This window comes from Uloborus diversus, unplaced genomic scaffold (assembly GCF_026930045.1).
Source record: "Uloborus diversus isolate 005 unplaced genomic scaffold, Udiv.v.3.1 scaffold_1213, whole genome shotgun sequence".
NCBI lineage: Eukaryota > Metazoa > Arthropoda > Arachnida > Araneae > Uloboridae > Uloborus > Uloborus diversus.
This window is the reverse complement of record NW_026557892.1, coordinates 10,184-36,673: the sequence shown is the minus strand read 5'-3', so window position 1 is coordinate 36,673 and position 26,490 is coordinate 10,184. Positions and strand designations below refer to the sequence as shown.

Sequence of the window (26,490 nt, the reverse complement as noted above, 5' to 3'; positions counted from 1 at the left end):
TACGATGAAAACATTACCCATAACCATGCGTGTCTACTTTGCACTTCTGGCTCTGTCACTTCTGGTAACTACATTCATAGTTCTTAAGTCACACCGTTTTCTATTTGACTTTATTCGAATTTATAACATTTTCTAGAGCGCAGCTCATTTGACTAGACTCAATAGGAGTATTTATATCAAAAATCAAAGGAAATTATAAAAATTGTCTGACAAATTAGAACTTATCCCTGACCATTAAATCATCAGAATCAAGATAGGTTAAGTCTATTCTATATATAGCATTTATTCGGCATTGATCGAATTTTGGAAAATTAAAATAATTAGTCAAGGTAAGAGGTTAAAGATCGAGCAATTTTCCAAAGGAATTACTTATGATGCTTCTTCAGGTGAGCAAGAAAGTTCCCTGATTGGTACTTGGGAGCTAATAAATGGGAGGTTACAATATAGTCTGCCTCATCGTTGTTGGCACTCGGCTAACTTCAAAAGATAAATCAATTGTTTAAAACCATGTTGTTTGCAAAATTGTAAACAAACAATGGTTACGAAGAAAACTTGTTGTTTCGGCATTGCTCGAATTTCACGGCTACTGTTCTGCTGTTTTCAGCCGATTTTGCAGTAAATTCGTCTGAAGACGAATGCCGACAATCGTAAGGTGGACTACAGAAAAATCTTACTCTGTGGAAAATTTAAACAGGACCTCATAAATTAATTTATTTCCACACAAATTCATTCCATTTTTTAATGATAAGTGATCGTACTTCAATTATTTCCATATTACTCTATTTTAACTTATAATTTACTAAAATTTGTAGATTTTATTTTTCGTTGGAAAATAATTTTATCCCTATTAGAAAAGAAGCATCATACTAAATAAGCATCATCTTTACTAATAATAAAGCAGAAAGTCTCTCTGTCCGGAGGATGTCTGGATGTCTGTAGGATGTCTGTGACGCGCATAGCGCCTAAACCGTTCGGCCGATTTTCATGAAATTCGGCACAAAGTTAGTATGTAGCATGGGGGTGTGCACCTCGAAGCGATTTTTCGAAAATTCGATGTGGTTCTTTTTTTATTCCAATTTAAAAAAAAAAACTATCATAAATTACGGAATTATCATAACGTGGAACCGTAACATGGGCACAAGCCAATTGGCGAGATACGAAATTATCATAACGTGGAACTGTAACGTCGGTACAAGCCAATTGGCGAGAAAATTCACCATACATTATTTGTAAATATACAAGCGAACCAAAAGACCTTTAATTTTTCTATTACGGGCGAAGCCGTGCGGGTGCCACTAGTACTAAATAAACCCTTTATTTAAAAAATAGCATGATTAAATAAATCGCGAGTCGTGATAACGGGATTGTGTTCTTCAATCAAAAGTACTACTTTTAGTCTTTAAAATTGATAAAATAAGCAAAAAAAAACATGGAGCGAGAAAGAAACTTTCATTTTCCCAACGCTCAATTTTAATTAATTTTTTTAAATGTCCGATTTTGGAAATAAGGCGTGATCTTTATGACGTCACAAGGGATGTACTTTAGCGCATCTCCACTGGCGCCTGAATGCTTACGCTTGCAGTCTACTCCGTTTCCAGTTTATGATAATTCAGAACTGATTTAAATATAGCGCTCGACACTTGCCATTAACCATATCATTGCCAGCTCATGTGAGTAAATAAGCGAATTAAATTTTGCGCTATGCGCTAATGGCATCAGTGAATAGCATTTCATGACTTGTGATGTCATGTGCAGAAGCGCAAAATATTGAATTGCACTGTTTAAAATAATTGTTAAAAAATATTAAACTTAGGCAAATCATTTTAAAAATGGTCAGATCCTATGTTTTTGAGCATGCTCTTTCAGAGGAAAAAAAACTTTTAAAATTTCGAAATATCCCCATTTTATAGATCAATAAAAAAGAGAGACAAATAATATTTCGAACTAGAGAAGAACCTTTTAAAAAATCATAAAATATCGAATGTGACTTTATTGCATGAAGATCACAATAGATTAAGGAAGATCACCATGAATCTTACTAATATTATATATGCGAAAGTTTGTCTGTATGGATGTATGGATGGATGTATGGATGTTTGTTACTCTTTCACGCAAAAACTACTGAACGGATTTTGATGAAACTTTACAATAATATAGCTTATGCATCAGAATAACACATAGGGTAGTTTTCGTCCCGTTATGGGGGGCAAAACCCCCTTAGGGAGGCAATAAGACACAATTTTTGTATAAATTCTCTAATATTGGGATGAAAAAATACTTGCACATATTTACATTATATGTCCATCGAAAGCTCTGATTTTTCTGCTGAAGATGGCACCTCTTCGAAATTTCTAAGTAGAATAAAAAATGAGTTATGAGCTTTTTAGATCCATGTTCGAAGGCTTTCCTCAACTCAATACAGTATTTAGTGTATCATCTCAACTCCCAGTCGACAGCGACAATTGTTGTATTGTTGACTTTCTTTGCTTTTCGTGATTGTTCAAGGCTTTTCTTAAGTCAAATCTTGAAGTAAGATTTTTGCACAAGATTGGCAAATAATACATGATTTGGCTGATGATTTTCCATTTAAACGGAACTTTAATGTAATTAATGGTTTTTATTATTATTTATGCTGATTGAACACTTACTCATTATCCAAACAACCAGCAGATCGCCAAAATTTTTGCAGAAAGCTGATGCATTTGGCCGTTTTTTCAACGTTGCTGTTTTTGAAGCCGAAGACTACGTCATAATGTTTCTCAGCTTTCACCATGTAAACAAAATATCGCCAATCAAAGAATTTTCAAAAGACTTTTTTTACTGTGTTAAATAATCCAGCAACTAAATTAGGCAAATCCATAAACAGCACAAAAAGTTCCATTAATTTTCCTTTTAGCACAATTTCAAACAATCACCAAATTTTATTACTTATTTTGGTAACATTTCGGATGAAACCGTTTAGCGCCATTTTATGGTGACCAAAAATATCTCAGCATCTGGCGACGATATCTCTGTAGCGAAAATTAATATCATATCGTTTTACAAACTAAGGAAAGAATGGGGGAGCATCATCGAAGGTACCCCGAAACGACTTTCGCAAATTCGGTAAAATCGCACCAAGAGCCACAATGATTGAAATTTCCCGAAATAACTAAAGCAAGTATAAAGGGATTACGAGCGCAGCTACTTTTTTTTAATCACTTCGTACTTCATTAGCCATACAGAGAAGGTTTTAGACTCCATGTTAAAAAAAAAGTATCAACAGATTAATCTTTTTAAACATGAGAAGATTAATTTCATGTTTTTTAAATTTGTATATGCTTAAATATAGTGCTTTCGTTTCTAAATCAATACTACTTTGTTCTTTATACTTATTACTATTTTAGTTTTATGGGTAAGGAAGAAACTCGATTTTTAATCACGTCAAAAAGATGTGTTTTAAATTCTTTCACTTAAAACAGAAAACAAAAGCAAGTAACGATTTTTTCTAATAATTATTACTGACCCAGGCAACGCCGGGTATTTTTGCTAGTGTGTTATATATCTTTATCACTGCAAATTGACGCTGATGAATTAACTGATGATTTAAACAAATACGGTCAGTATCTTTCGCTTTCGTCATATTTAGGATCTTCAAAAATTTCTCGTAAATTGTGTTCCCGCTGAACATTGACAAATGACATTTCTGCACTCAGGGCGCCCCGAACTTAAATTTTTGGGAGGGCAGAAATTCTTAATTTGCCGAATGGAACTCCAAACTTCGCCAAATAATGATAATTTTGCCGAACAGAACTCCAAATTTTGTCAAGTACTGAATGCGGACATTTTTGGGAAATCACAAATATCGATAAAAATCGATAAAATAATTTTATCGATTGCAGCACTTATTTTAACGTTTTCAGCGCAAATTGCTTGATTTTAATTATGTTTTTGTTTACAGGCAATCACTGAAGCTCAAGTTGCACAGATGTTTTGTAACGAATGCACAGACGACCAATGTTGTGTCAGACTAATGACAGCTGGAGTTTGTAGGGCTAAGGGCAAAGAAGGTACATTTTGCTTTCAATTTTTGTTTTGAAATGACGAAACCATCGAGAAAAGATAAAATGGCAGCAGGAGTGAAAATTTTCAATCCTGAAACAAAAGACACCAAGTCACGTTATAAATTTTCAAGCGAAGCATTGGTGGAAATCAGGTTTCTTTCGCTAGTTTCAAGCAAAACGTGTCAACCATTGGTCGTCGTTAAGTCACGTGACTTGAGATCTTTGCCCAAGCTTTTGCTAAGCCAATGATTGGCCTTGTTCCCTCCATTTACTAATTCCTGCTCTAAGGACCAGCCAATGCATTTGTTGGAATGCTAAACTAGCAAATCTGCATAGATCATTCCTGATGGGGATAGAGAGTACTTGAAAACGAATATGCTCAAAACAATGTGCCAGAAGACAGATGAAACATTTTATTAAATCTTTTCTTTTTAAGCACTCTTATTATACTTGGTCTGATTGTCACGGAAAAATCTGAGGCCTGCTTTTGCTTATATCTCAGCTGTTAGATCACTCAGCAGTTAGGCTTCGGGATTTCACTAAATGATTTGCTCAATCTTATGGTACAATATAACGCTGAAAAATTAAAACTCTAAAATAAAATTATCATTTCGGTTAGAATGGAAAACAGCAAATTTCATGTAATTGCCCAGTTAAATGTTTAATATAAAACCCATTGTTACAAATTTTGCTGCCTTGCAAGAGTAATATTAATAGTAAACATAATGAAAACTTTGAATCAAGACTTCTCTGGAGCAAGCATGAAATGTTCTCATCTATGAAAAAAAATCGATAATGGGGCTAAGTAAAGAGACATATTAGGATCTTTACCACGAGTAACTTGTATGTTTTGAAACATAAATTAGTTGGGGGAAGCCTTTAATAGTTAAATGGTTTTTATTAAATTAGCACACAAATGAATCCTAGAGAGGAACAAGGATTACTTTTTAGTGCCAACTGCTTAAAGTTTTAGACACGTACATTAGTTTTTTTTCCTTTTAGTACGGAGCATTTCTATGAAAAAATAAGATGAAGTTTCGTGATGATAAATCTATTTCTGAAACACATTTGCGCTCAGAAGAATAAAATAACAGATTAAAAAAAAAAAAACTAAGCACCTTTCATAATGTACTCAAAAGGACAAAATAACTTTTTTTGAGTCAGGAAGGACATTTTAAGTATTCCTGTTGTTTTCAACTATTCCAAGAAAATGATCTCGCAAACGAAGAAAAATGCGACTCAAGTCATTTCAGACCAAACTTTCCAAGAAAAATATGCATGTTTCAACACTCAAATTGATGATCGAAAGCTAGATAATGATAACAAAATTCTCTGCATGACTTGAGCCTCACTTTTCTTCTTTTTACGGGGTCATTTTCTTGGAATAATTGAAAACTACAGGAATGCTTAAAATGTCCTTTTTGACTCAGAAAAAGTTATTTTGTCCTTTGAGTGCATTATGAAAAGTGCTAAGTATTTTTTTAAAAAAAAATGTTATTTGATAATCATTGTGAGTGACATGCACTGTAAACTAAATGCAAAACTATAGCCAACTATGGCCTATATGTCAACGGATTGCCACCACTTGAGCTAAACTTGAGCTTAGTCTGTGTTGTGAATTGTGATGCTTCTATACTAGGAGTGCCCATCCCTCCCAAGAGAGATGACGTACTCTCAAATTTATACAGAACCCCTCCCAAGAACGAGGAAACCGGCCAACTAAAACTGATACCAAATCGCTTCAACATCACCCCCCCCCCCTCCCGCCTCCCTTAAATATTGCAGTGACGCAGTTTGTGCCACAAATCATCGCTTCCGTGAATACAGTCGACTCCCGCTACAACGCGATCCGACTTACGCGCATTGGCTATAACGCGATTTTTTCCCCGGTAAAGATGTTAATTCCTAACGCGAATTCTTCACCAGCAACACGAAAATTTTCCGAAGGGAATCGCGGTTTTTTCGTGAATGGACCTTCATCCCTTTGGCATCGCTGAGGGCGGAAGTTCCCGCACCGTACTAGTCTAAACATCGCTTATACAAATAACTACTCCTCATTTTCCTTTTTTTTTTTCCATTCTATATGGGAAAGTTGATGAAATGTAATGACACCTAAGAGCGCTGTTTCATTTAAAGTTTGTAAAGATAGAAGGAAAAAGAGGAAGTTTCAACAACTATAGTGCATTTGTTTTTCTTACTACATAGTATACGTACCGTAGTGGTTTATTTTACGTCTTCCTTTCCTATTGATCATTGATTTTTTGCATCGTAGCAGTTTTTTATGTTGAATAAAATGTTTTCTTTTCTTTTTTTTAAATACAATAAATAAAAATTCAAGTTTTTGCTAAAGAAACAGTAATGTACAGTTACGAAATGGTTTTTAACAGTTTGAGGTGGTGTTTACAAGTGTCTTAAATCGTATGGGTATGTTTATAAAAAATTTTACACATACCCTTTTCCACAACGCGAAATTTCAACTTACGCGAAGGGTCCTGGAACGCATCCCTCGCGTAAGTCGGGACTCGACTGTACCAGTCTTTTTTTCTCTCTACACTCCAGGATCCCCCGTACCTACCACTTTACGTGGTTTGCCCGGTTAGATGGGGTCCGAAGACAGCTAGCTCATTTTTGTTTTTATCCAGACCAGGCGCCGAGAAACCCCTGATCCAGTACCCTCCCCCCCCCCCCCAGAGGTTTTGATTTGGAAAGGAAACTTGAAGGACTTTAGGGGCCATTCCTTAATTGCGTAAGGGCCTCGAGGGGGGGGAGGGTGGAAAAATCTCTACAAATCATTACTTTGAGGGGGGGGGGGGTCAAACCCATTCTTACGTTACAATTTCCACAAGTTGATATATAATATTTCACCTTAGAAATCGCGTGGTCAAGTGGTTTGGCTAGGTATTTCATTTGCGTCTGGAGTAGGTAAAAATTGACAGTTCAACGCCAGGAGGAGGTGGTGGTGGTGGTAACACCTCCTCCACCTCCTCCCGACCTGGGGATGACCTTGGGCTGCCCCTCCACCCCCTGCCGACCCCCCCTCCACTTCCTCCGACCTTGGGGTTGACCTTGGGTTGCGCCTCGAACTTGAAGAAGATGACTACCCTGATTTCGCCCTTCCTCGTTTTCGATCGCGTTTTTACCGTGAAAGGTTACGAATAGTTTTCGCGCGTTTTTGAATATTTTCCCGCGCTTTTGGACTTTGTCGTTTTTCTAGTCATAGAAGACTAGGAGGTTTTTCACTTTTTGAATGGCAACGTCAAAGTTTTGGTTGTTATGACAACCAGAGTTTTTAGTTTTCGGTTGGCAACACCTGTTGCTATGCTTTAACTTATGCGGTGTTTATCGTTCATGGCGCCATCTATTGAGAGGTTTATTTTTATTTTTTTTTATTTCTGCGAATTTAATTATTTTTATTTTTACAGAGTGTTGAAGTTGGGAATCGAACACCCAAACTTTGAGTTAGCAAAAACGTATGCTAACCACTATGCTATATTTTTCATTACTCTTTCAGTCTTAATGTGAATCTGTACCATGACAACGAATATTACAATTAAATTAATTTTAAAACCATCAGTTAATTTACTCTTTAGTACTAATCATGGCATATCATTAACTGAATTTCAGCTCATAATTGAAACTATAATCATTATTATTATTTTTCATAATAACAAAGTTTTCACTTAAGTAAAGATTTATTTAAATACAACCCATTCGAGATTTTAGATTTATTTCAATGCTTTGTGGACTTGAAATATATTTTAAACTTTGATTTTCTTTTTCATGCATTTCAAACTTTATCCTTTTTATTTTTTCTAACTTGTTAAATTTTCTTAACTAATTTCTTTTTTCTTTGTCAAATTTACAAATATTTTTTCTAACTTGTAAAAATTTCGAAGAAATAATTTTCTTAACTAATTTTTTTTTTTGACTTTCATACAACAAAATATTTTTTCTTACTTGTTAAATTTTCAAAGAAATAATTAACTTAAATATTCTTTCACACATTTTGAACTTTAACGTTTTTTCCTGTCATTTAGCACTTTGATTTTTTTTTCACTATTTTAGCGTTTTTCAATTATTTTCAGTCTTTAACTATTTTCTTAACTTTTTAGTCTTTAACTAATTTCAAGCATTTCAGACTTAGATTATTTTTTCGTGATTTCGATTTTTTTTAGTATATTTTAGAGTTTGATCATTTTCTCGCTTGTTTTTACTTTATCGTTTTTTTTTTTCCCGATATTTTTAAACTTAGAAATTTTTCACAAGTAGTGACAGGAATCGAACCTTCAAATTTTTCAAAACGTTATCATGTCTTCAATTTTTGCAATCATGTCAAACTTGCAATCAATTTACTCGTAGTAGTAATTAACACTTATCATTAACAAATTTTCTCAGATTTTAAAAAATCAACTTAATTAATTTTTTCCAGTAAGCAAATTGCGCACTCAAGTTACATTCCAACACTGCATATATGTTTCAAGAGTTTCATTGAATTTATCACATTCCATTTAATTAACTCTAATAATTACTTTTTCATTAATACTTAACTTAATCATTTTATCATACATTTATTCCAGTTACAAAATTATGCTTAAAAGTTATTTATTTTTCTTAGCACAAGAGATTTTAACATGTTCCTACTAAAATGCTTTTCACTCTAGTTTGAGTTTACTAAAATAGCAACTCATTTACGATTTAGATTCATTTAATCGTCTTTGATTCTTTTTTCATTGTTAATATTTTAAATTATCACATACGTTATTATTTTTATACATTTATCCATTTAATTTTCGAAAATCTACAATCAATTTACTTTTCGTATTAATTAACACTTATCACTATCAAATATTTTCATGAATTTTAAAAAATTATCTTCTTAAATAATTTTTTACTGTAACCAAATTTCCCACTCAAGTTATATTTTATCACTACATATGCTTTTCATGAGTTTCACTTAATTTATCGCATTTCATTTAATTAACTCTAATAATTATTTTTTATCATCGATATTTAAGTTAATCATATTTTCCTTTCTTTATTTTTTTTTTTTCATGCAAACACTCTTGATGGAATAAAACAAAATTTTCAACTTTCATGAATTAAATCCCCTCTGAATATTTTATTTTACTTTACCATACTTTACTATTTTACTTACTGCGTTTTACTATTTATCATTCATTACAGCTTTTCCAAAATATTACTTTACAACCAACCAATTTCATTAACAGAATTTTCATTACAATTTATAAATTTCACTTTTATTTAATTATTTTTACCTACGGTAAAATAAAACACATAACACAAAAATGTTAAACATCAATGAAGTACCCAAGAAATGTTAAAATTATAAGTCGAGTATCAAAACTTCATGTCAGCAAATTTTAAAAATAGACTTACCGAAAAATAACTTCTACTGAAATTCATTTCAAAACTTGGAATCAATTTACTCTTAGCATTAATAAACACTTATCATTAAGAAATTTTCATGGATTTTAAAAATCAACTTATTTAATTTTTTTCCAGTAAGCAAATTTCGCACTCAAGTTACATTTCATCACTTTATATGCTTTTCAAGAGTTTCATTTAATTTATCACATTTTATTTAATCAACTCTATTAATTATTTTTTTGATTAGTATTTAACTTAGTCATTTTATCGCATAGTGTTTTACTTTATTATTTTTTTTTTCATACAAGCACTCTTGTTAGAATAAAACAAAATTTTCAACCTTCATGAATTAGAATCACTTTGGCTATTTCATTTTCCCAATAATATTTTACTTTAACAACTAATTTCTTTAACAAAATCGATATCATTTATTTTAGTCTTTATCCTTTTCGAACGATACATTCAAATGGACAGCTATACGTTAAATTAAGAAACTTAATCTAAATTTTGACAAATTAAGTTATAGTAAAATACTGACTAAAATTAAGTACAAAAGACTAACCTTTTTGGGGTGAAATCCCTCAAGTACCAGCTATCGCGAAGTTATTTAAAAACAGTGAATGAAATTGTAATAAGTGGATTGTTAATTATAACTCAATCTCACAAAATTACAATTACATGCATGTTTTATTTGAAATCGCTGCATACGACTGGCTGCCCATCGTCGATTTGCAGAACGCATGCCGTGATATCGCAAATCAACTCTGCTGTTGAAAAAAACTACCGTAATCCCACAGCACTTCGGATCGTCCACACACACACATCGAGGCGAATTGAGAAAATGACTTTATCAATATTGCTATCTACCCCTTTACCGATAACAGATAGCAAACCCCACGTGCTAGTATTATTCACCACCTGGCCTACGTCTTTCAAGTGATGTCACTGTTTCTGACCAATTAAAATTAGTTCACGTTTCTCAAATATCAAGCACATAGATCGGCAATAGCCTGATGTCAGGTTCTCCAAACAAAATTTTAGATTTTAATTCGTAGTTTCGAATTAATTTCTTTTTCATTTCAAACTTATAAAAAAAATTTCCAGCTTGTAAGAATATTTCTTTCAAAAACAGATTTTTGATTCAAAACAGTATTTTTTCAAACTTGTAATATTTTTCTACTTAGAAAATGAAATCAAAAATTTTTGTTTTCTTTAATCATATAAAATGTTTTTAAGAAATAATTTCTCAAACTTGTAATATTTTTCCACTAATTAAAAAAAAATCAATTTTTTTTTTTTTTTTTTCAATCATATAAAAATAAATTTTTAATCTTACAACAGTAAATTTTTCCGCAAAAATATTTTTTTCAAATCAAAATAATAATAATATTTTTGTAACATATTGTTTTTTTTTCCTTTCAATCTTTTTTTTTTTTTTTCAAAAATTTTCAAACTTACAAAATAAAATTTTTTCAACTGAATCTTCAAACGAAATGCTTTAATTAAATTTAAAACTCAATATCACTTTACTCTTAGTATTAATAACCAATAGCACTTAACCATTTACTCTTTGCACTCTAAGTATTAATTAACACACACGCATTAGAAATAATAATAATAATGTTTAAGATACTTACAAATCATCCACTCAAGCTTTCAAATATCCATCTAGCATGTTATTGTTCATTCGTGTGAGGGAACTTGTAATAAAACTTTACTTATCAACCGAAATTATAAGCGAAAATATCGCATTTTTTAGCACTTAATATAATCCTACAATTAACAAATTGGTTTTAACTTTGAATTTAAGAAAAATAAAAACTATTACACACTTAGTAACATATCTATCGATGTATATTATTTCATGACAAATCACAAATAGGTGAGGATCTTTTATCGATCATGTGACCAACTAAGTTAAGAAAGAGCGTTCTTATCTCATATGAGAATTTATAAGTCTTTAATATTTCTCTTTAATGTAAGTGTATTGATACGTACGAGTTTGTGTATGTGAATATAACTGTGTATTGTTTTCAAACCATTGTCATGTTTAAGCTTTACGGTTCTAATTTTGACTTTCCACTTAGCATTATTTGAAGTCCTTCGCATGCATTAAACTATAGAAATATTACAAAAATTATATTTTCATTCAGTCTTAATTACAAAACCATACAATAAGATGAAGACAACACCGATAGTATAAAGATTACTTACAATAAAGTGCATATAAAAAATATATGTAAGAGTGATTTCAAAGTATAATCCATCAACCATATTCAACAACTCAATCAAAACACAAGTCTCTTTTAAAATGATAAACACAATTTATTCACACACACAGTAAAAGACAATTAAAAAAACTTTCATCTTTAAGTAAAACTCTTCAAAACTTTCAAGCGTATTTTTAACATCGATTGCATCAAATAAATCAGACACATGACATTTTAAACATGGACTATCAACATTCAAAGTAACGAAGTCACGAGTCAAGTTTTCCCAATTAACATTAAAAAGAGCCCGTTCGAAAAAAGTGTCGAACTTTCGACCCCTTGTTAATGATTCACATTCATGCACTCTCATGTAAAAAATGAATCCATTTTTACAATCCACACATTCTTTTTTAGAAAGGTAGTTTATGTTGCATATGAGCTCATCAAATAGTCACTTACGTAGAGAATCAGCCAGTTTACGAACTTCTTGTGATGTATATGTGCTGATTTTATCACATCGACAATCACAGGGATATTTTTTCTCAATTTCCGAAAGGATGTACTCTTTTAGAGTATAAGTCATAAGTTTGTCTTTGACACTACGTGAGATACAAGGGGACGCGTAGCACAATTTGTCAATCTGGCTTTCCAAAAGTAGAACTCTATCAGGCATCAACTGGAACACTTCTCGTTTCAGTTTGAACAATCTTTGCACACTAACACAGATGTTACCATTCGCACTCGACTCTCCTTTTTTATAACAAAAGCGAAATCACGGTCTTCGATTAATTTTTGATTTACATTTTTACGTAGGCTTGAAATAAGTGATCTCCACACATCTGGTTCTAAGGAAATACCATCCATAGTTGGTCGAAAAATACCATCTTTCCCACACGTATATCTTCTAATATGCACGCGTGTACGTTTCCGAAAAGTATTCACCTAAAGTGAAAATACAATCACCCAAGTGTATCATATCATCAGGCTGTGGAGAAGCCTCAATGTTCATTTTCATGTTCGTTGCATCCCATCTGTTCATCTTCAGGCTTCAAAGTTTCAGAATGATTTTCACCAGCGTTAGTCATTCTTAACTCTCATAGGATTAGGAGTCACAATACTAAAACAACTTCCTGCGAACTTAAAAAATAAATCAAACTAGGTTTTAACACTAGCTGGTGAAGAAAAATCCTAAGTACATAGAATAAAATTTCACGATCTCTTTCAAAGCTCAGAATCACCCTGAAAATGATTCTCCAAACATCCACTATAAACCAATGAATATTCACTTTAACCAATGAGAAGTGTACATAAATCTCTTGCTACTGACGTCATAGAATATCACATGAACTTTTGAGCAGAATTGAGTTGTTTTACACAGTATTCAGATTTTTAGAAAATGCTAACACTTTGACTTCCAAATTCATCGCATGACATGATCAATCACGTGTAATTGATCATGTCAATTTGCATGAGATGCGAAACCGTCATCGGCATTCGATGTGATGTGAAAACCTGCTACCATCTTAAAATTACTCGTAGTAGGTCAGGATGAATTTGGAAGTCAAAGTGTTGGCATTTTCTAAAAATCTGAATACTGTGTAAAACAACTCAATTCTGCTCAAAAGTTCATGTGATATTCTATGACGTCAGTAGCAAGAGATTTATGTACACTTCTCATTGGTTAAAGTGAATATTCATTGGTTTATAGTGGATGTTTGGAGAATCATTTTCAGGGTGATTCTGAGCTTTGAAAGAGATCGTGAAATTTTATTCTATGTACTTAGGATTTTTCTTCACCAGCTAGTGTTAAAACCTAGTTTGATTTATTTTTTAAGTTCACAGGAAGTTGTTTTAGTATTGTGACTCCTAATCCTATGAGAGTTAAGAATGACTAACGCTGGTGAAAATCATTCTGAAACTTTGAAGCCTGAAGATGAACAGATGGGATGCAACGAACATGAAAATGAACATTGAGGCTTCTCCACAGCCTGATGATATGATACACTTGGGTGATTGTATTTTCACTTTAGGTGAATACTTTTCGGAAACGTACACGCGTGCATATTAGAAGATATACGTGTGGGAAAGATGGTATTTTTCGACCAACTATGGATGGTATTTCCTTAGAACCAGATGTGTGGAGATCACTTATTTCAAGCCTACGTAAAAATGTAAATCAAAAATTAATCGAAGACCGTGATTTCGCTTTTGTTATAAAAAAGGAGAGTCGAGTGCGAATGGTAACATCTGTGTTAGTGTGCAAAGATTGTTCAAACTGAAACGAGAAGTGTTCCAGTTGATGCCTGATAGAGTTCTACTTTTGGAAAGCCAGATTGACAAATTGTGCTACGCGTCCCCTTGTATCTCACGTAGTGTCAAAGACAAACTTATGACTTATACTCTAAAAGAGTACATCCTTTCGGAAATTGAGAAAAAATATCCCTGTGATTGTCGATGTGATAAAATCAGCACATATACATCACAAGAAGTTCGTAAACTGGCTGATTCTCTACGTAAGTGACTATTTGATGAGCTCATATGCAACATAAACTACCTTTCTAAAAAAGAATGTGTGGATTGTAAAAATGGATTCATTTTTTACATGAGAGTGCATGAATGTGAATCATTAACAAGGGGTCGAAAGTTCGACACTTTTTTCGAACGGGCTCTTTTTAATGTTAATTGGGAAAACTTGACTCGTGACTTCGTTACTTTGAATGTTGATAGTCCATGTTTAAAATGTCATGTGTCTGATTTATTTGATGCAATCGATGTTAAAAATACGCTTGAAAGTTTTGAAGAGTTTTACTTAAAGATGAAAGTTTTTTTAATTGTCTTTTACTGTGTGTGTGAATAAATTGTGTTTATCATTTTAAAAGAGACTTGTGTTTTGATTGAGTTGTTGAATATGGTTGATGGATTATACTTTGAAATCACTCTTACATATATTTTTTATATGCACTTTATTGTAAGTAATCTTTATACTATCGGTGTTGTCTTCATCTTATTGTATGGTTTTGTAATTAAGACTGAATGAAAATATAATTTTTGTAATATTTCTATAGTTTAATGCATGCGAAGGACTTCAAATAATGCTAAGTGGAAAGTCAAAATTAGAACCGTAAAGCTTAAACATGACAATGGTTTGAAAACAATACACAGTTATATTCACATACACAAACTCGTACGTATCAATACATTTACATTAAAGAGAAATATTAAAGACTTATAAATTCTCATATGAGATAAGAACGCTCTTTCTTAACTTAGTTGGTCACATGATCGATAAAAGATCCTCACCTATTTGTGATTTGTCATGAAATAATATACATCGATAGATATGTTACTAAGTGTGTAATAGTTTTTATTTTTCTTAAATTCAAAGTTAAAACCAATTTGTTAATTGTAGGATTATATTAAGTGCTAAAAAATGCGATATTTTCGCTTATAATTTCGGTTGATAAGTAAAGTTTTATTACAAGTTCCCTCACACGAATGAACAATAACATGCTAGATGGATATTTGAAAGCTTGAGTGGATGATTTGTAAGTATCTTAAACATTATTATTATTATTTCTAATGCGTGTGTGTTAATTAATACTTAGAGTGCAAAGAGTAAATGGTTAAGTGCTATTGGTTATTAATACTAAGAGTAAAGTGATATTGAGTTTTAAATTTAATTAAAGCATTTCGTTTGAAGATTCAGTTGAAAAAATTTTATTTTGTAAGTTTGAAAATTTTTGAAAAAAAAAAAAAAAAGATTGAAAGGAAAAAAAAACAATATGTTACAAAAATATTATTATTATTTTGATTTGAAAAAAATATTTTTGCGGAAAAATTTACTGTTGTAAGATTAAAAATTTATTTTTATATGATTGAAAAAAAAAAAATTGATTTTTTTTTAATTAGTGGAAAAATATTACAAGTTTGAGAAATTATTTCTTAAAAACATTTTATATGATTAAAGAAAACAAAAATTTTTGATTTCATTTTCTAAGTAGAAAAATATTACAAGTTTGAAAAAATACTGTTTTGAATCAAAAATCTGTTTTTGAAAGAAATATTCTTACAAGCTGGAAATTTTTTTTATAAGTTTGAAATGAAAAAGAAATTAATTCGAAACTACGAATTAAAATCTAAAATTTTGTTTGGAGAACCTGACATCAGGCTATTGCCGATCTATGTGCTTGATATTTGAGAAACGTGAACTAATTTTAATTGGTCAGAAACAGTGACATCACTTGAAAGACGTAGGCCAGGTGGTGAATAATACTAGCACGTGGGGTTTGCTATCTGTTATCGGTAAAGGGGTAGATAGCAATATTGATAAAGTCATTTTCTCAATTCGCCTCGATGTGTGTGTGTGGACGATCCGAAGTGCTGTGGGATTACGGTAGTTTTTTTCAACAGCCGAGTTGATTTGCGATATCACGGCATGCGTTCTGCAAATCGACGATGGGCAGCCAGTCGTATGCAGCGATTTCAAATAAAACATGCATGTAATTGTAATTTTGTGAGATTGAGTTATAATTAACAATCCACTTATTACAATTTCATTCACTGTTTTTAAATAACTTCGCGATAGCTGGTACTTGAGGGATTTCACCCCAAAAAGGTTAGTCTTTTGTACTTAATTTTAGTCAGTATTTAACTATAACTTAATTTGTCAAAATTTAGATTAAGTTTCTTAATTTAACGTATAGCTGTCCAATTGAATGTATCGTTCGAAAAGGATAAAGACTAAAATAAATGATATCGATTTTGTTAAAGAAATTAGTTGTTAAAGTAAAATATTATTGGGAAAATGAAATAGCCAAAGTGATTCTAATTCATGAAGGTTGAAAATTTTGTTTTATTCTAACAAGAGTGCTTGTATGAAAAAAAAAATAATAAAGTAAAACACTATGCGATAAAATGACTAAGTTAAATACTAATCAAAAAAATAATTAATAGAGTTGATTAAATAAAATGTGATAAATTAAATGAAACTCTTGAAAAACATATAAAGTGATGAAATGTAACTTGAGTGCGAAATTTGCTTACTGGAAAAAAATTAAATAAGTTGATTTTTAAAATCCATGAAAATTTCTTAATGATAAGTGTTTATTAATGCTAAGAGTAAATTGATTCCAAGTTTTGAAATGAATTTCAGTAGAAGTTATTTTTCGGTAAGTCTATTTTTAAAATTTGCTGACATGAAGTTTTGATACTCGACTTATAATTTTAACATTTCTTGGGTACTTCATTGATGTTTAACATTTTTGTGTTATGTGTTTTATTTTACCGTAGGTAAAAATAATTAAATAAAAGTGAAATTTATAAATTGTAATGAAAATTCTGTTAATGAAATTGGTTGGTTGTAAAGTAATATTTTGGAAAAGCTGTAATGAATGATAAATAGTAAAACGCAGTAAGTAAAATAGTAAAGTATGGTAAAGTAAAATAAAATATTCAGAGGGGATTTAATTCATGAAAGTTGAAAATTTTGTTTTATTCCATCAAGAGTGTTTGCATGAAAAAAAAAAAAATAAAGAAAGGAAAATATGATTAACTTAAATATCGATGATAAAAAATAATTATTAGAGTTAATTAAATGAAATGCGATAAATTAAGTGAAACTCATGAAAAGCATATGTAGTGATAAAATATAACTTGAGTGGGAAATTTGGTTACAGTAAAAAATTATTTAAGAAGATAATTTTTTAAAATTCATGAAAATATTTGATAGTGATAAGTGTTAATTAATACGAAAAGTAAATTGATTGTAGATTTTCGAAAATTAAATGGATAAATGTATAAAAATAATAACGTATGTGATAATTTAAAATATTAACAATGAAAAAAGAATCAAAGACGATTAAATGAATCTAAATCGTAAATGAGTTGCTATTTTAGTAAACTCAAACTAGAGTGAAAAGCATTTTAGTAGGAACATGTTAAACTCTCTTGTGCTAAGAAAAATAAATAACTTTTAAGCATAATTTTGTAACTGGAATAAATGTATGATAAAATGATTAAGTTAAGTATTAATGAAAAAGTAATTATTAGAGTTAATTAAATGGAATGTGATAAATTCAATGAAACTCTTGAAACATATATGCAGTGTTGGAATGTAACTTGAGTGCGCAATTTGCTTACTGGAAAAAATTAATTAAGTTGATTTTTTAAAATCTGAGAAAATTTGTTAATGATAAGTGTTAATTACTACTACGAGTAAATTGATTGCAAGTTTGACATGATTGCAAAAATTGAAGACATGATAACGTTTTGAAAAATTTGAAGGTTCGATTCCTGTCACTACTTGTGAAAAATTTCTAAGTTTAAAAATATCGGGAAAAAAAAAACGATAAAGTAAAAACAAGCGAGAAAATGATCAAACTCTAAAATATACTAAAAAAAATCGAAATCACGAAAAAATAATCTAAGTCTGAAATGCTTGAAATTAGTTAAAGACTAAAAAGTTAAGAAAATAGTTAAAGACTGAAAATAATTGAAAAACGCTAAAATAGTGAAAAAAAAATCAAAGTGCTAAATGACAGGAAAAAACGTTAAAGTTCAAAATGTGTGAAAGAATATTTAAGTTAATTATTTCTTTGAAAATTTAACAAGTAAGAAAAAATATTTTGTTGTATGAAAGTCAAAAAAAAAAATTAGTTAAGAAAATTATTTCTTCGAAATTTTTACAAGTTAGAAAAAATATTTGTAAATTTGACAAAGAAAAAAGAAATTAGTTAAGAAAATTTAACAAGTTAGAAAAAATAAAAAGGATAAAGTTTGAAATGCATGAAAAAGAAAATCAAAGTTTAAAATATATTTCAAGTCCACAAAGCATTGAAATAAATCTAAAATCTCGAATGGGTTGTATTTAAATAAATCTTTACTTAAGTGAAAACTTTGTTATTATGAAAAATAATAATAATGATTATAGTTTCAATTATGAGCTGAAATTCAGTTAATGATATGCCATGATTAGTACTAAAGAGTAAATTAACTGATGGTTTTAAAATTAATTTAATTGTAATATTCGTTGTCATGGTACAGATTCACATTAAGACTGAAAGTGTAATGAAAAATATAGCATAGTGGTTAGCATACGTTTTTGCTAACTCAAAGTTTGGGTGTTCGATTCCCAACTTCAACATTCTGTAAAAATAAAAATAATTAAATTCGCAGAAATAAAAAAAAATAAAAATAAACCTCTCAATAGATGGCGCCATGAACGATAAACACCGCATAAGTTTCTATTTTTTTTTCTATTCTATTTCTATTCAAGAGTCACAACTGACTTCAACTGTATTTTATGTCGAGGTCTGCATACTAGTGTCTTGCCTCCATTATTTTATATACCGATAGATGGCAGCACCATCACCGGATCGAACAGTTAATGAGAATTTAGAACTAGTCCAAGAGCTAATAGCTGCCTGGTACTAGCACCCCCAGAGGTATCGTTTCACTTGGAGGACATTGAGACCACGAGCATATTTAACGTCGCCCAGTCCCCTTTAATGACGACGGTGGGTCTTCGACCAGCGGGGATCGAACCCGAGCCCCTCCGGCCCCGAGTCCAATGCCCTACCGATCAGGCTACCACGGCCCCACCGCATAAGTTAAAGCATAGCAACAGGTGTTGCCAACCGAAAACTAAAAACTCTGGTTGTCATAACAACCAAAACTTTGACGTTGCCATTCAAAAAGTGAAAAACCTCCTAGTCTTCTATGACTAGAAAAACGACAAAGTCCAAAAGCGCGGGAAAATATTCAAAAACGCGCGAAAACTATTCGTAACCTTTCACGGTAAAAACGCGATCGAAAACGAGGAAGGGCGAAATCAGGGTAGTCATCTTCTTCAAGTTCGAGGCGCAACCCAAGGTCAACCCCAAGGTCGGAGGAAGTGGAGGGGGGGTCGGCAGGGGGTGGAGGGGCAGCCCAAGGTCATCCCCAGGTCGGGAGGAGGTGGAGGAGGTGTTACCACCACCACCACCTCCTCCTGGCGTTGAACTGTCAATTTTTACCTACTGTCTGGAAGGTAAAAAACGCATTAGGATGAGCTGTTTTTTACGTGATTTTCAGAGAATGAATAGTGTAAAACATAAAAGAATCGCACTATGTATTGCATGATTTATTTTTAATTGGTATCGCATCGTATGCAAAAATATGTCGAAGAATCATTTAGTCTAGATTTCAACTTTTAAGTAAATATTTCTTCAAACAAAAAGGTTTTTAAAAATTCTCATGTAGTAAATAAATAACAACGAATTCATTTTGCGATAATCCTTACATATATACTAGCCAACTTATTGATCGAGTAACGCTTACCTCATCAACAATGAAACTCGCATCACGACATGATACTTTGATAATATTTTTTGATAATGTTTGACCATGCAGCGAAATGCTTTATTTTGACAGGGCTGAACTGGATCCGGTAAATTATTTGTTTTACTGGTAAAACTGTAGTTTTAGGACAATAAAAAACGTAAAAGTGGTCAACTATTAACTCTGTGTACTGGAGTTTAGGGTTAATCCACTGGAGTTAAGGTTACGATTTCAGCTATCAAAATATCACCAAACAGGCAATAACTTTGCTCAAATGTAGAAGTAATTTTTGTTAAATTATTCAGCAGAAATCAGCAATACTCTCATATAAAACAAATTTATTTTTGACTAAAAGTAAAATGGCAAACAAACAACATATTAAACATATAACGTAACTACGACACACAATACAACAAAAACATGGAGCAAAATGTTACACTGAATTTAAAAGAATGCAGCACGTACACAAACTGAACGACTGCTGTCAAACTGAAAACGCAGATGAAAACATTATTAAGTAAAATTCTGTAAATAAAGCTGATTGTTTAAAAATAGTTTAAAGTCTTAAATCTAACAATTTTCACCCGTCATACCTTGACGGTTGATTTTCTAGTAAATTAATAATAGTGAATTTAATAACGATTCCAATGCTATAAGATCCATTATTTTATTATTTTGAAAAACGAAATGGAATCTTTCATATGAGCAGGGTCGGACTGGGTCCTCAAAAAGGCGCATACCCCAATTTTTCTGAAGACGCATGCCAATGGGGGGGGGGGGGGGGGGTCGCGGAAAGGATATAGACGATCATTTTAAGGGAGCGATCAGTGGCGGATCCAGACGATCCTGTTGAGAGGGGCGATTGAGTAATTCATTAAGGGGGGAGGGGGGACTAATGAAAATAAGTTCGTTCAAAGAGTTTGAATGAAAGTTATAAGTGTTTCGAATATCACACACACAAGAATAAAAAATTGAAAAAAGAGTTTCTACTAATATTCTAGATCTATTGTTTAAGTTAAACCCTTTAACTTTTTATTCGTTTGAAAACTCGTGAAGTTTTTTCAGTTGTTATTCAGGTCCTCAACTGTACTTTTTTACTTTTAAAAGAAAGGGCTGCAGCACCAAAATGGCATCTCTTTTTACTAGTTTACGTACCGAACATAATGAAATACTAAAATTGCATTTGTAAGTAAAATTTGAAGATAGTTTTGAATTCGTTTGTTGATTGAGTTTTGTTTAATATTCGCCCAAAGGAAGGAGTGTTTGCAGGTTTTCCCCCGAAAATTCTTTTCGGAACGCATTTTTAGACTATTTGGAGGTTAACAAGTGGAAGGGAGGGTCGCGTTCCGGATTTTCTTTTTTAAACTTTAAGGGTATATTTTTGAAAACACAATAATTTGCTATCTTTGTGTTCTTGAAGGGAAAGATGAGAGACATGAGTTCACCCCAGTCGTTTTATGATAGCTTCAAAAACGCAAATATTGCTAAAAAGGTTTTTAGTATTGTTAGCCCCTGGTTTTTAGCAATACTAAAAACCAGGGGGTTCGCGAGCCGGAAAAATTTTTGGAATTGAAGTCCTAAAAACGCAATTGTAGACCATCTTTGATGAAGTGGCAGAAGACATGGGGTTTAGAACTTTTCAACAGAAACTTTTCGATGTAGGAGTTCTAAAAACGCTGTTTTAGACGATCTTTGAATGATGTTGAAAGATGAGGAAAGAAAGACATGGGGGCTCCTCTCCGGAAATTTTTTGAAATTGAAGTCTCAAAAACGCAGTTGTAAGCCATCTTTTATGACGTAGGGGGAAGGAACAGGGTTTGGAACTTTCATTGGAAAATTTTGGAAATTGGAGTTTTGAAATACGATGGTTAGCCATCTTTGGCAGCGTAAAGGGAAGGGAAGGAGTCAGGAGTAAACCGTCAAATTTTCAATATTGAAACTTCAAAAAGATAATGTTAGTGGGTCTTCATTGACGTTAGAAGAAGGACTCGAGATCGAGGGCTCTCCCCCGGAATTTTTTCGGAATTAAAGTTTAAAAACGTAACTGAAAGCCCTCATTAACGACATTTTCGAAAAAGTTCTCGATTCCGGCGATTTTTTTCGAAATTAAAGCTCCAAAAATTCAGAAGTTGTGACAATCTTCGATGGCATTGGAGAGAGGGGGTTGCGGAACTCTCCCCTGCAAAATTTTTGGAATTAAAGTCATAAAAATACAGTTGTAGACGATTTTTACTTTCTTCTATATCTAATATATAGAAGAAAGTATTGGATTCGTGCAAATTTTCGAATTTCGAATTTTGACGGATTCGAACGTTTTGAGGTGTGCTGAGTCCATTTCGACCATTTTTGGAAAATGTCTGTCTGTCTGTGTGTGTGTGTGTATGTGTGTGTGTATGTATGTATGTGTGTGTGTATGTATGTGTGTCACGTCTGTGTGTGACCAGTTTTTTGTGGCCGCTCTACAACAAAAACTACCGCATGAAATCGAACGAAATTTAGTACACATATGTGCCCGTATGTGAACTTGTGCCCATTAGTTTTTGGCGCGAATTCCTCCAAGGGGGGTGGAGCAATGGGACGTTTTTCGAGTTACGCGTGCTTGCTATTCCTCAGGAAGTTACTGGCGGAATCAAACAAAATTTGGTCCATATGTTGGTATTAACAGGAACAGGTGCTGATTCAATTTTGGTGTCAATAACTCAAACGGGGGTTGAGCTATAGAACGTTTTTTGTCGTCAATTGTGACTGCTGTATCTCAAGAAATAATGAACGGAATGAAAGAAAAATTTATCGGCAAGTAGCCCTTAGTGGGTATAAGAACTGATTTTATTTTTGTGTCAACAGCTAAAAAGGGGGTAGCGCAATCACCCGTTCTTTTTTTCCATTTTGAGTGCCCTATCTCAAGAAGTAATGCTACGTTCTGGTTGAAATTTGGAATATATGTGAATCCATATGTAAACAGGCTTTGGTTCTATTTTGACGCCGATCGCTCCAAGAGGTGATGATTTTTTTTTTTTTTTTTTTTTTTTTTTTTTTTTGCGAATAAAAATATTTTTATTAATGCAACAATAAGAAAGATAAATCGTAATAGATTGTCGTCTGCGTATTTCTCGTGATTTTAATTGTATGGAAATGATAGGAAATATTATCTCAATGATTTAAAATTTTTAACTGTTGCCATCTTATGTTTGTTAACAAATAAAATATTTGTAATTAATTCAAGCAAGGCTTTTAAAATAACTTTCAATTTTCGTTCTTTGCTTTGCTTTTGCAATAATTCAGACATTGGGTCAAGTTTTTGCATGTGTAATTTTGTTTTTGTTGGGAATATTACTTCCTCGTCAAGCATGGGGAGGGATCAGAAAAAAAAAAAAAAAAGAAAAAGAAAAATATAGAAGAAAGTTTCGTGATGGCCACAACATACTAGTTTGTAATGTGTTGGGGGTGGGGGAGAGAGAGAGTTTGGTGACTTTTTCCCGGAATTTTTTTAACACAATTTTAGAGAATTTTTGTTTATTTGGGAGAGGAGAGATTTTGTGGACTTCCCATTGAAATTGTAAAAACTTGACTGTAGGCCATCTTTGTTAACTTTTAGGGGAAGGCACGTTTCACTAGTTTTTTCAATCAAGTGCCAAAAACGGCAATTTACAAATAATAATGAATAAGTACATTCGGAATTTCTGAAGTCGCCCAGTGGTTTGATTTCGCATCTTCTGAGTGATATTTTTTCCACTAGGTGACATTGATGTCAAGTGGTCATTATGTTATAAAATGCGCACTGCTCCATATCTATACGAAATTCAACTTTTCCACTATGAAATTCATTAAAAATAAGAGTAGAAAAACTCACTGACAAACGCCCTGACAACTGTATTGAAACGGCAACCACTACCGACTCTACCAATAATAATAAACTTATTCATGTAATTTAAAAATGCAGTTTTAGACTAACTTCGATGATGCTAGAAGATAAAGAGAGAAGGCCTCCACCTCCAGAATTTTTTTTTAAATTTTAATCCTAAAACGCTATTGCCGTCCATCTTTAATGACGTTAGGGAAAAAAATGCGATTCGAAACTTTCTTCCAGAACGTTTTCGAAATCGAAGTTCCAGAATAGGCATTCTTTTTGATTGAAGATTCGAAGGTCTCTCCCTTTTCTTCTTTTTTTTTTTGAAATAAGAGTCTTACAAACGCTCTTGTTGGTCATCTTTAGAAACATTGCGGGAAGGGAGGGGATGGGATAGAAGGAACTTTTCCCGGCAATTTTTCGAAATTGAAATTCAAAAGGCGGAAAATTTTAGACGATAACATTAGGTAAAGCGGGCTTGGAGGAAAATTTTCGAAATTTCAAAATGAGGGGAAGGTATGAGAGCTTTCGAATCAATTAGAAAACTTTTGTTCTGAATTTGCAAGACAAGTTTCTATTTTTGTTTTTCAGTGAAGGCGTTTGCATTGCATTTCATCTTAAAAAGTAGAAAGGGCGCACCTGCCCTCGGGCAGGTTGGCAGGCGGGCCAGTCCGAGCCTGCGTATGAGTAGGGGGAGGGGTTTGAAAATCTTACGTACCCTTACATGGGGGCAGGAGGGGAGGGGGGGGCAAAAATTACCAAATCATTTTTACGAAAATATTGAATGGTCCCTTATGACCACAAACGAACATATTTAACGTGCTTCGTCAGTCACCATTAAAGAATACAGAGGATCTTTGACCAGCTGGCATCGCGAGCCTGGGAGCCTCCAATTACAAGTCCCACGCCTTACCTATTCGGCCACCTCGGCCTCTGCTATCTGTACAAGGGGTTCTCAACCTTTCAGGCTCTACGCTCTCCTTTAAACACCGACATGAGGTCACGCCCCTCCCTCAACACCATATGCAGTTACTGAAATAGTGCAATATAAATTGAAGCTGATAAGTTTTTAAAAAATATAGATAACTTAACATGCCACAAAATTATTAGACATAGACGCTGACGATTTTTAGTATATTAAAAATGCATCGACTGAAACTAGGTTTAAACCAGCGACCTTGGACTTAAGGGGTCAACGTCTAAGCACTATCCTATCTTATTGGAAACCAAATGAAAAATGGTCAGCAGCCAAATAATATTTTAGGAGCACTGAGTCAGTTTCTAATAGTTTCTCTTTTTAGTAGCAGATTTGCCATGTCGCAATGGCATGGCGCCTTCATATAAGGTACTCTTAAAAAGTATTTTGCGTAGTTCAGCCCTTCTCTAAAGGACCCAAATATTTTCAATCAGCCACTGTCTCCTTCAATCTATTTAGCTTTTTTTTTTTTTTTGACATACATACTTTAAAAATAGAGATGTATCAATAATAAAGCACTATTGAGTAGAGAAACAAATATTGTATTGAATAGGCACAAAATGCAATAAATAAATGAATAAAATCAAATGATTTAATGATATTCACATCATTGGTATTATTTTTCTTCTTTTTTACAGGCGACGCTTGTAGAGGTGATACTTTGTATGCCAACATGATGATGTGTCCATGCGGTGCAGGACTTCGATGTGGAGTAAGATTTCTCTTCTTCTTTTTTCATGCAAACATTAATGATTTGTTTTTAATTCCCATTTCATTAAACCAATAATTAATGATACTTACAAGTGCTTACATCAGGAAGTCATACGTTAGTGGAATAATTAAAAAAAATCTAAAAATGTAGCAATCGAAACACCATTACGTTTCTACAAGCATAAACTATTTGCCCTCGTCTGCATATTATCGAAATATGATGTTTTAAAGTTTGCCGAAATGTTAAGAAAAGTCGACAAAGTTACCGAGTTTCGGTGAAAAATTAAAACAGTTTCAACAAACTTTGCAGATGAATGTCCTGCCACATGCAGACTGTGAAGTCGCGTGGTACCTTTCATTTTTCGCCAAGTCTTTAAATTTGGCACCTTTTCTTAAAATTTTGACTGATTTTTGAACCTTATATCTTGATAACGGGGAGATGAAGGTAAATAACTTTTACGTTAAAAAATACAGAACAGTACAATAGGTGTTTACGTTTGATTTTTTTTTTTTTTTTTTTTTTTTTCCAATTTACTATTAATGACGCTCCCATTGAGAACAGCGTAGCTATAGCGCACCGTTTCGAAGTCGTATTTGCAGGGAGCCGAGAGTCAAGGCGGGCCCCTGGTCAGTTTGGTCGTGTGGCCCCCCTTGCCCCTATAAAACTTATAAAATGTATTCTACTTCGATTCTTAACCGAGTCTCTGGTTTTCGATTAGGGCTGACATGGCCTCTCGCCAGCTTGCGTATTTGGCAGCAGTATTATTTTTAATGCAAAATAATCATTTTTATAATTATTTCCTTTCAGGATGATAAGACCTGTGTTCCTATGGACGGTTCTACTGACTCTAATGGTGGCTCAAATGAATCACAGCAATAAGCTTAAGAAGCATTCGTCAACAATTCCAAAGGTTGCAGTGTATTCTGATTTTGAGCAAAAATAAACGATATTTCAAAACCAATTTTCCATAGCAAATGAAATGTTTCGATCTTTCTTTA

The 26,490-nt window shown here is 32.5% G+C and overlaps 1 protein-coding gene across 1 annotated transcript; it reads left to right on the top strand.

The window, feature by feature from the left end:
• On the top strand, window positions 1-26,490 carry LOC129232500 (uncharacterized). Its single transcript, XM_054866646.1, has 4 exons — window positions 1-64; window positions 3,941-4,049; window positions 25,419-25,492; window positions 26,300-26,490. Exons 1-4 carry the CDS (start codon window positions 5-7, stop codon window positions 26,369-26,371), a joined length of 315 nt encoding a protein of 104 aa, XP_054722621.1. The 5' UTR covers window positions 1-4; the 3' UTR covers window positions 26,372-26,490.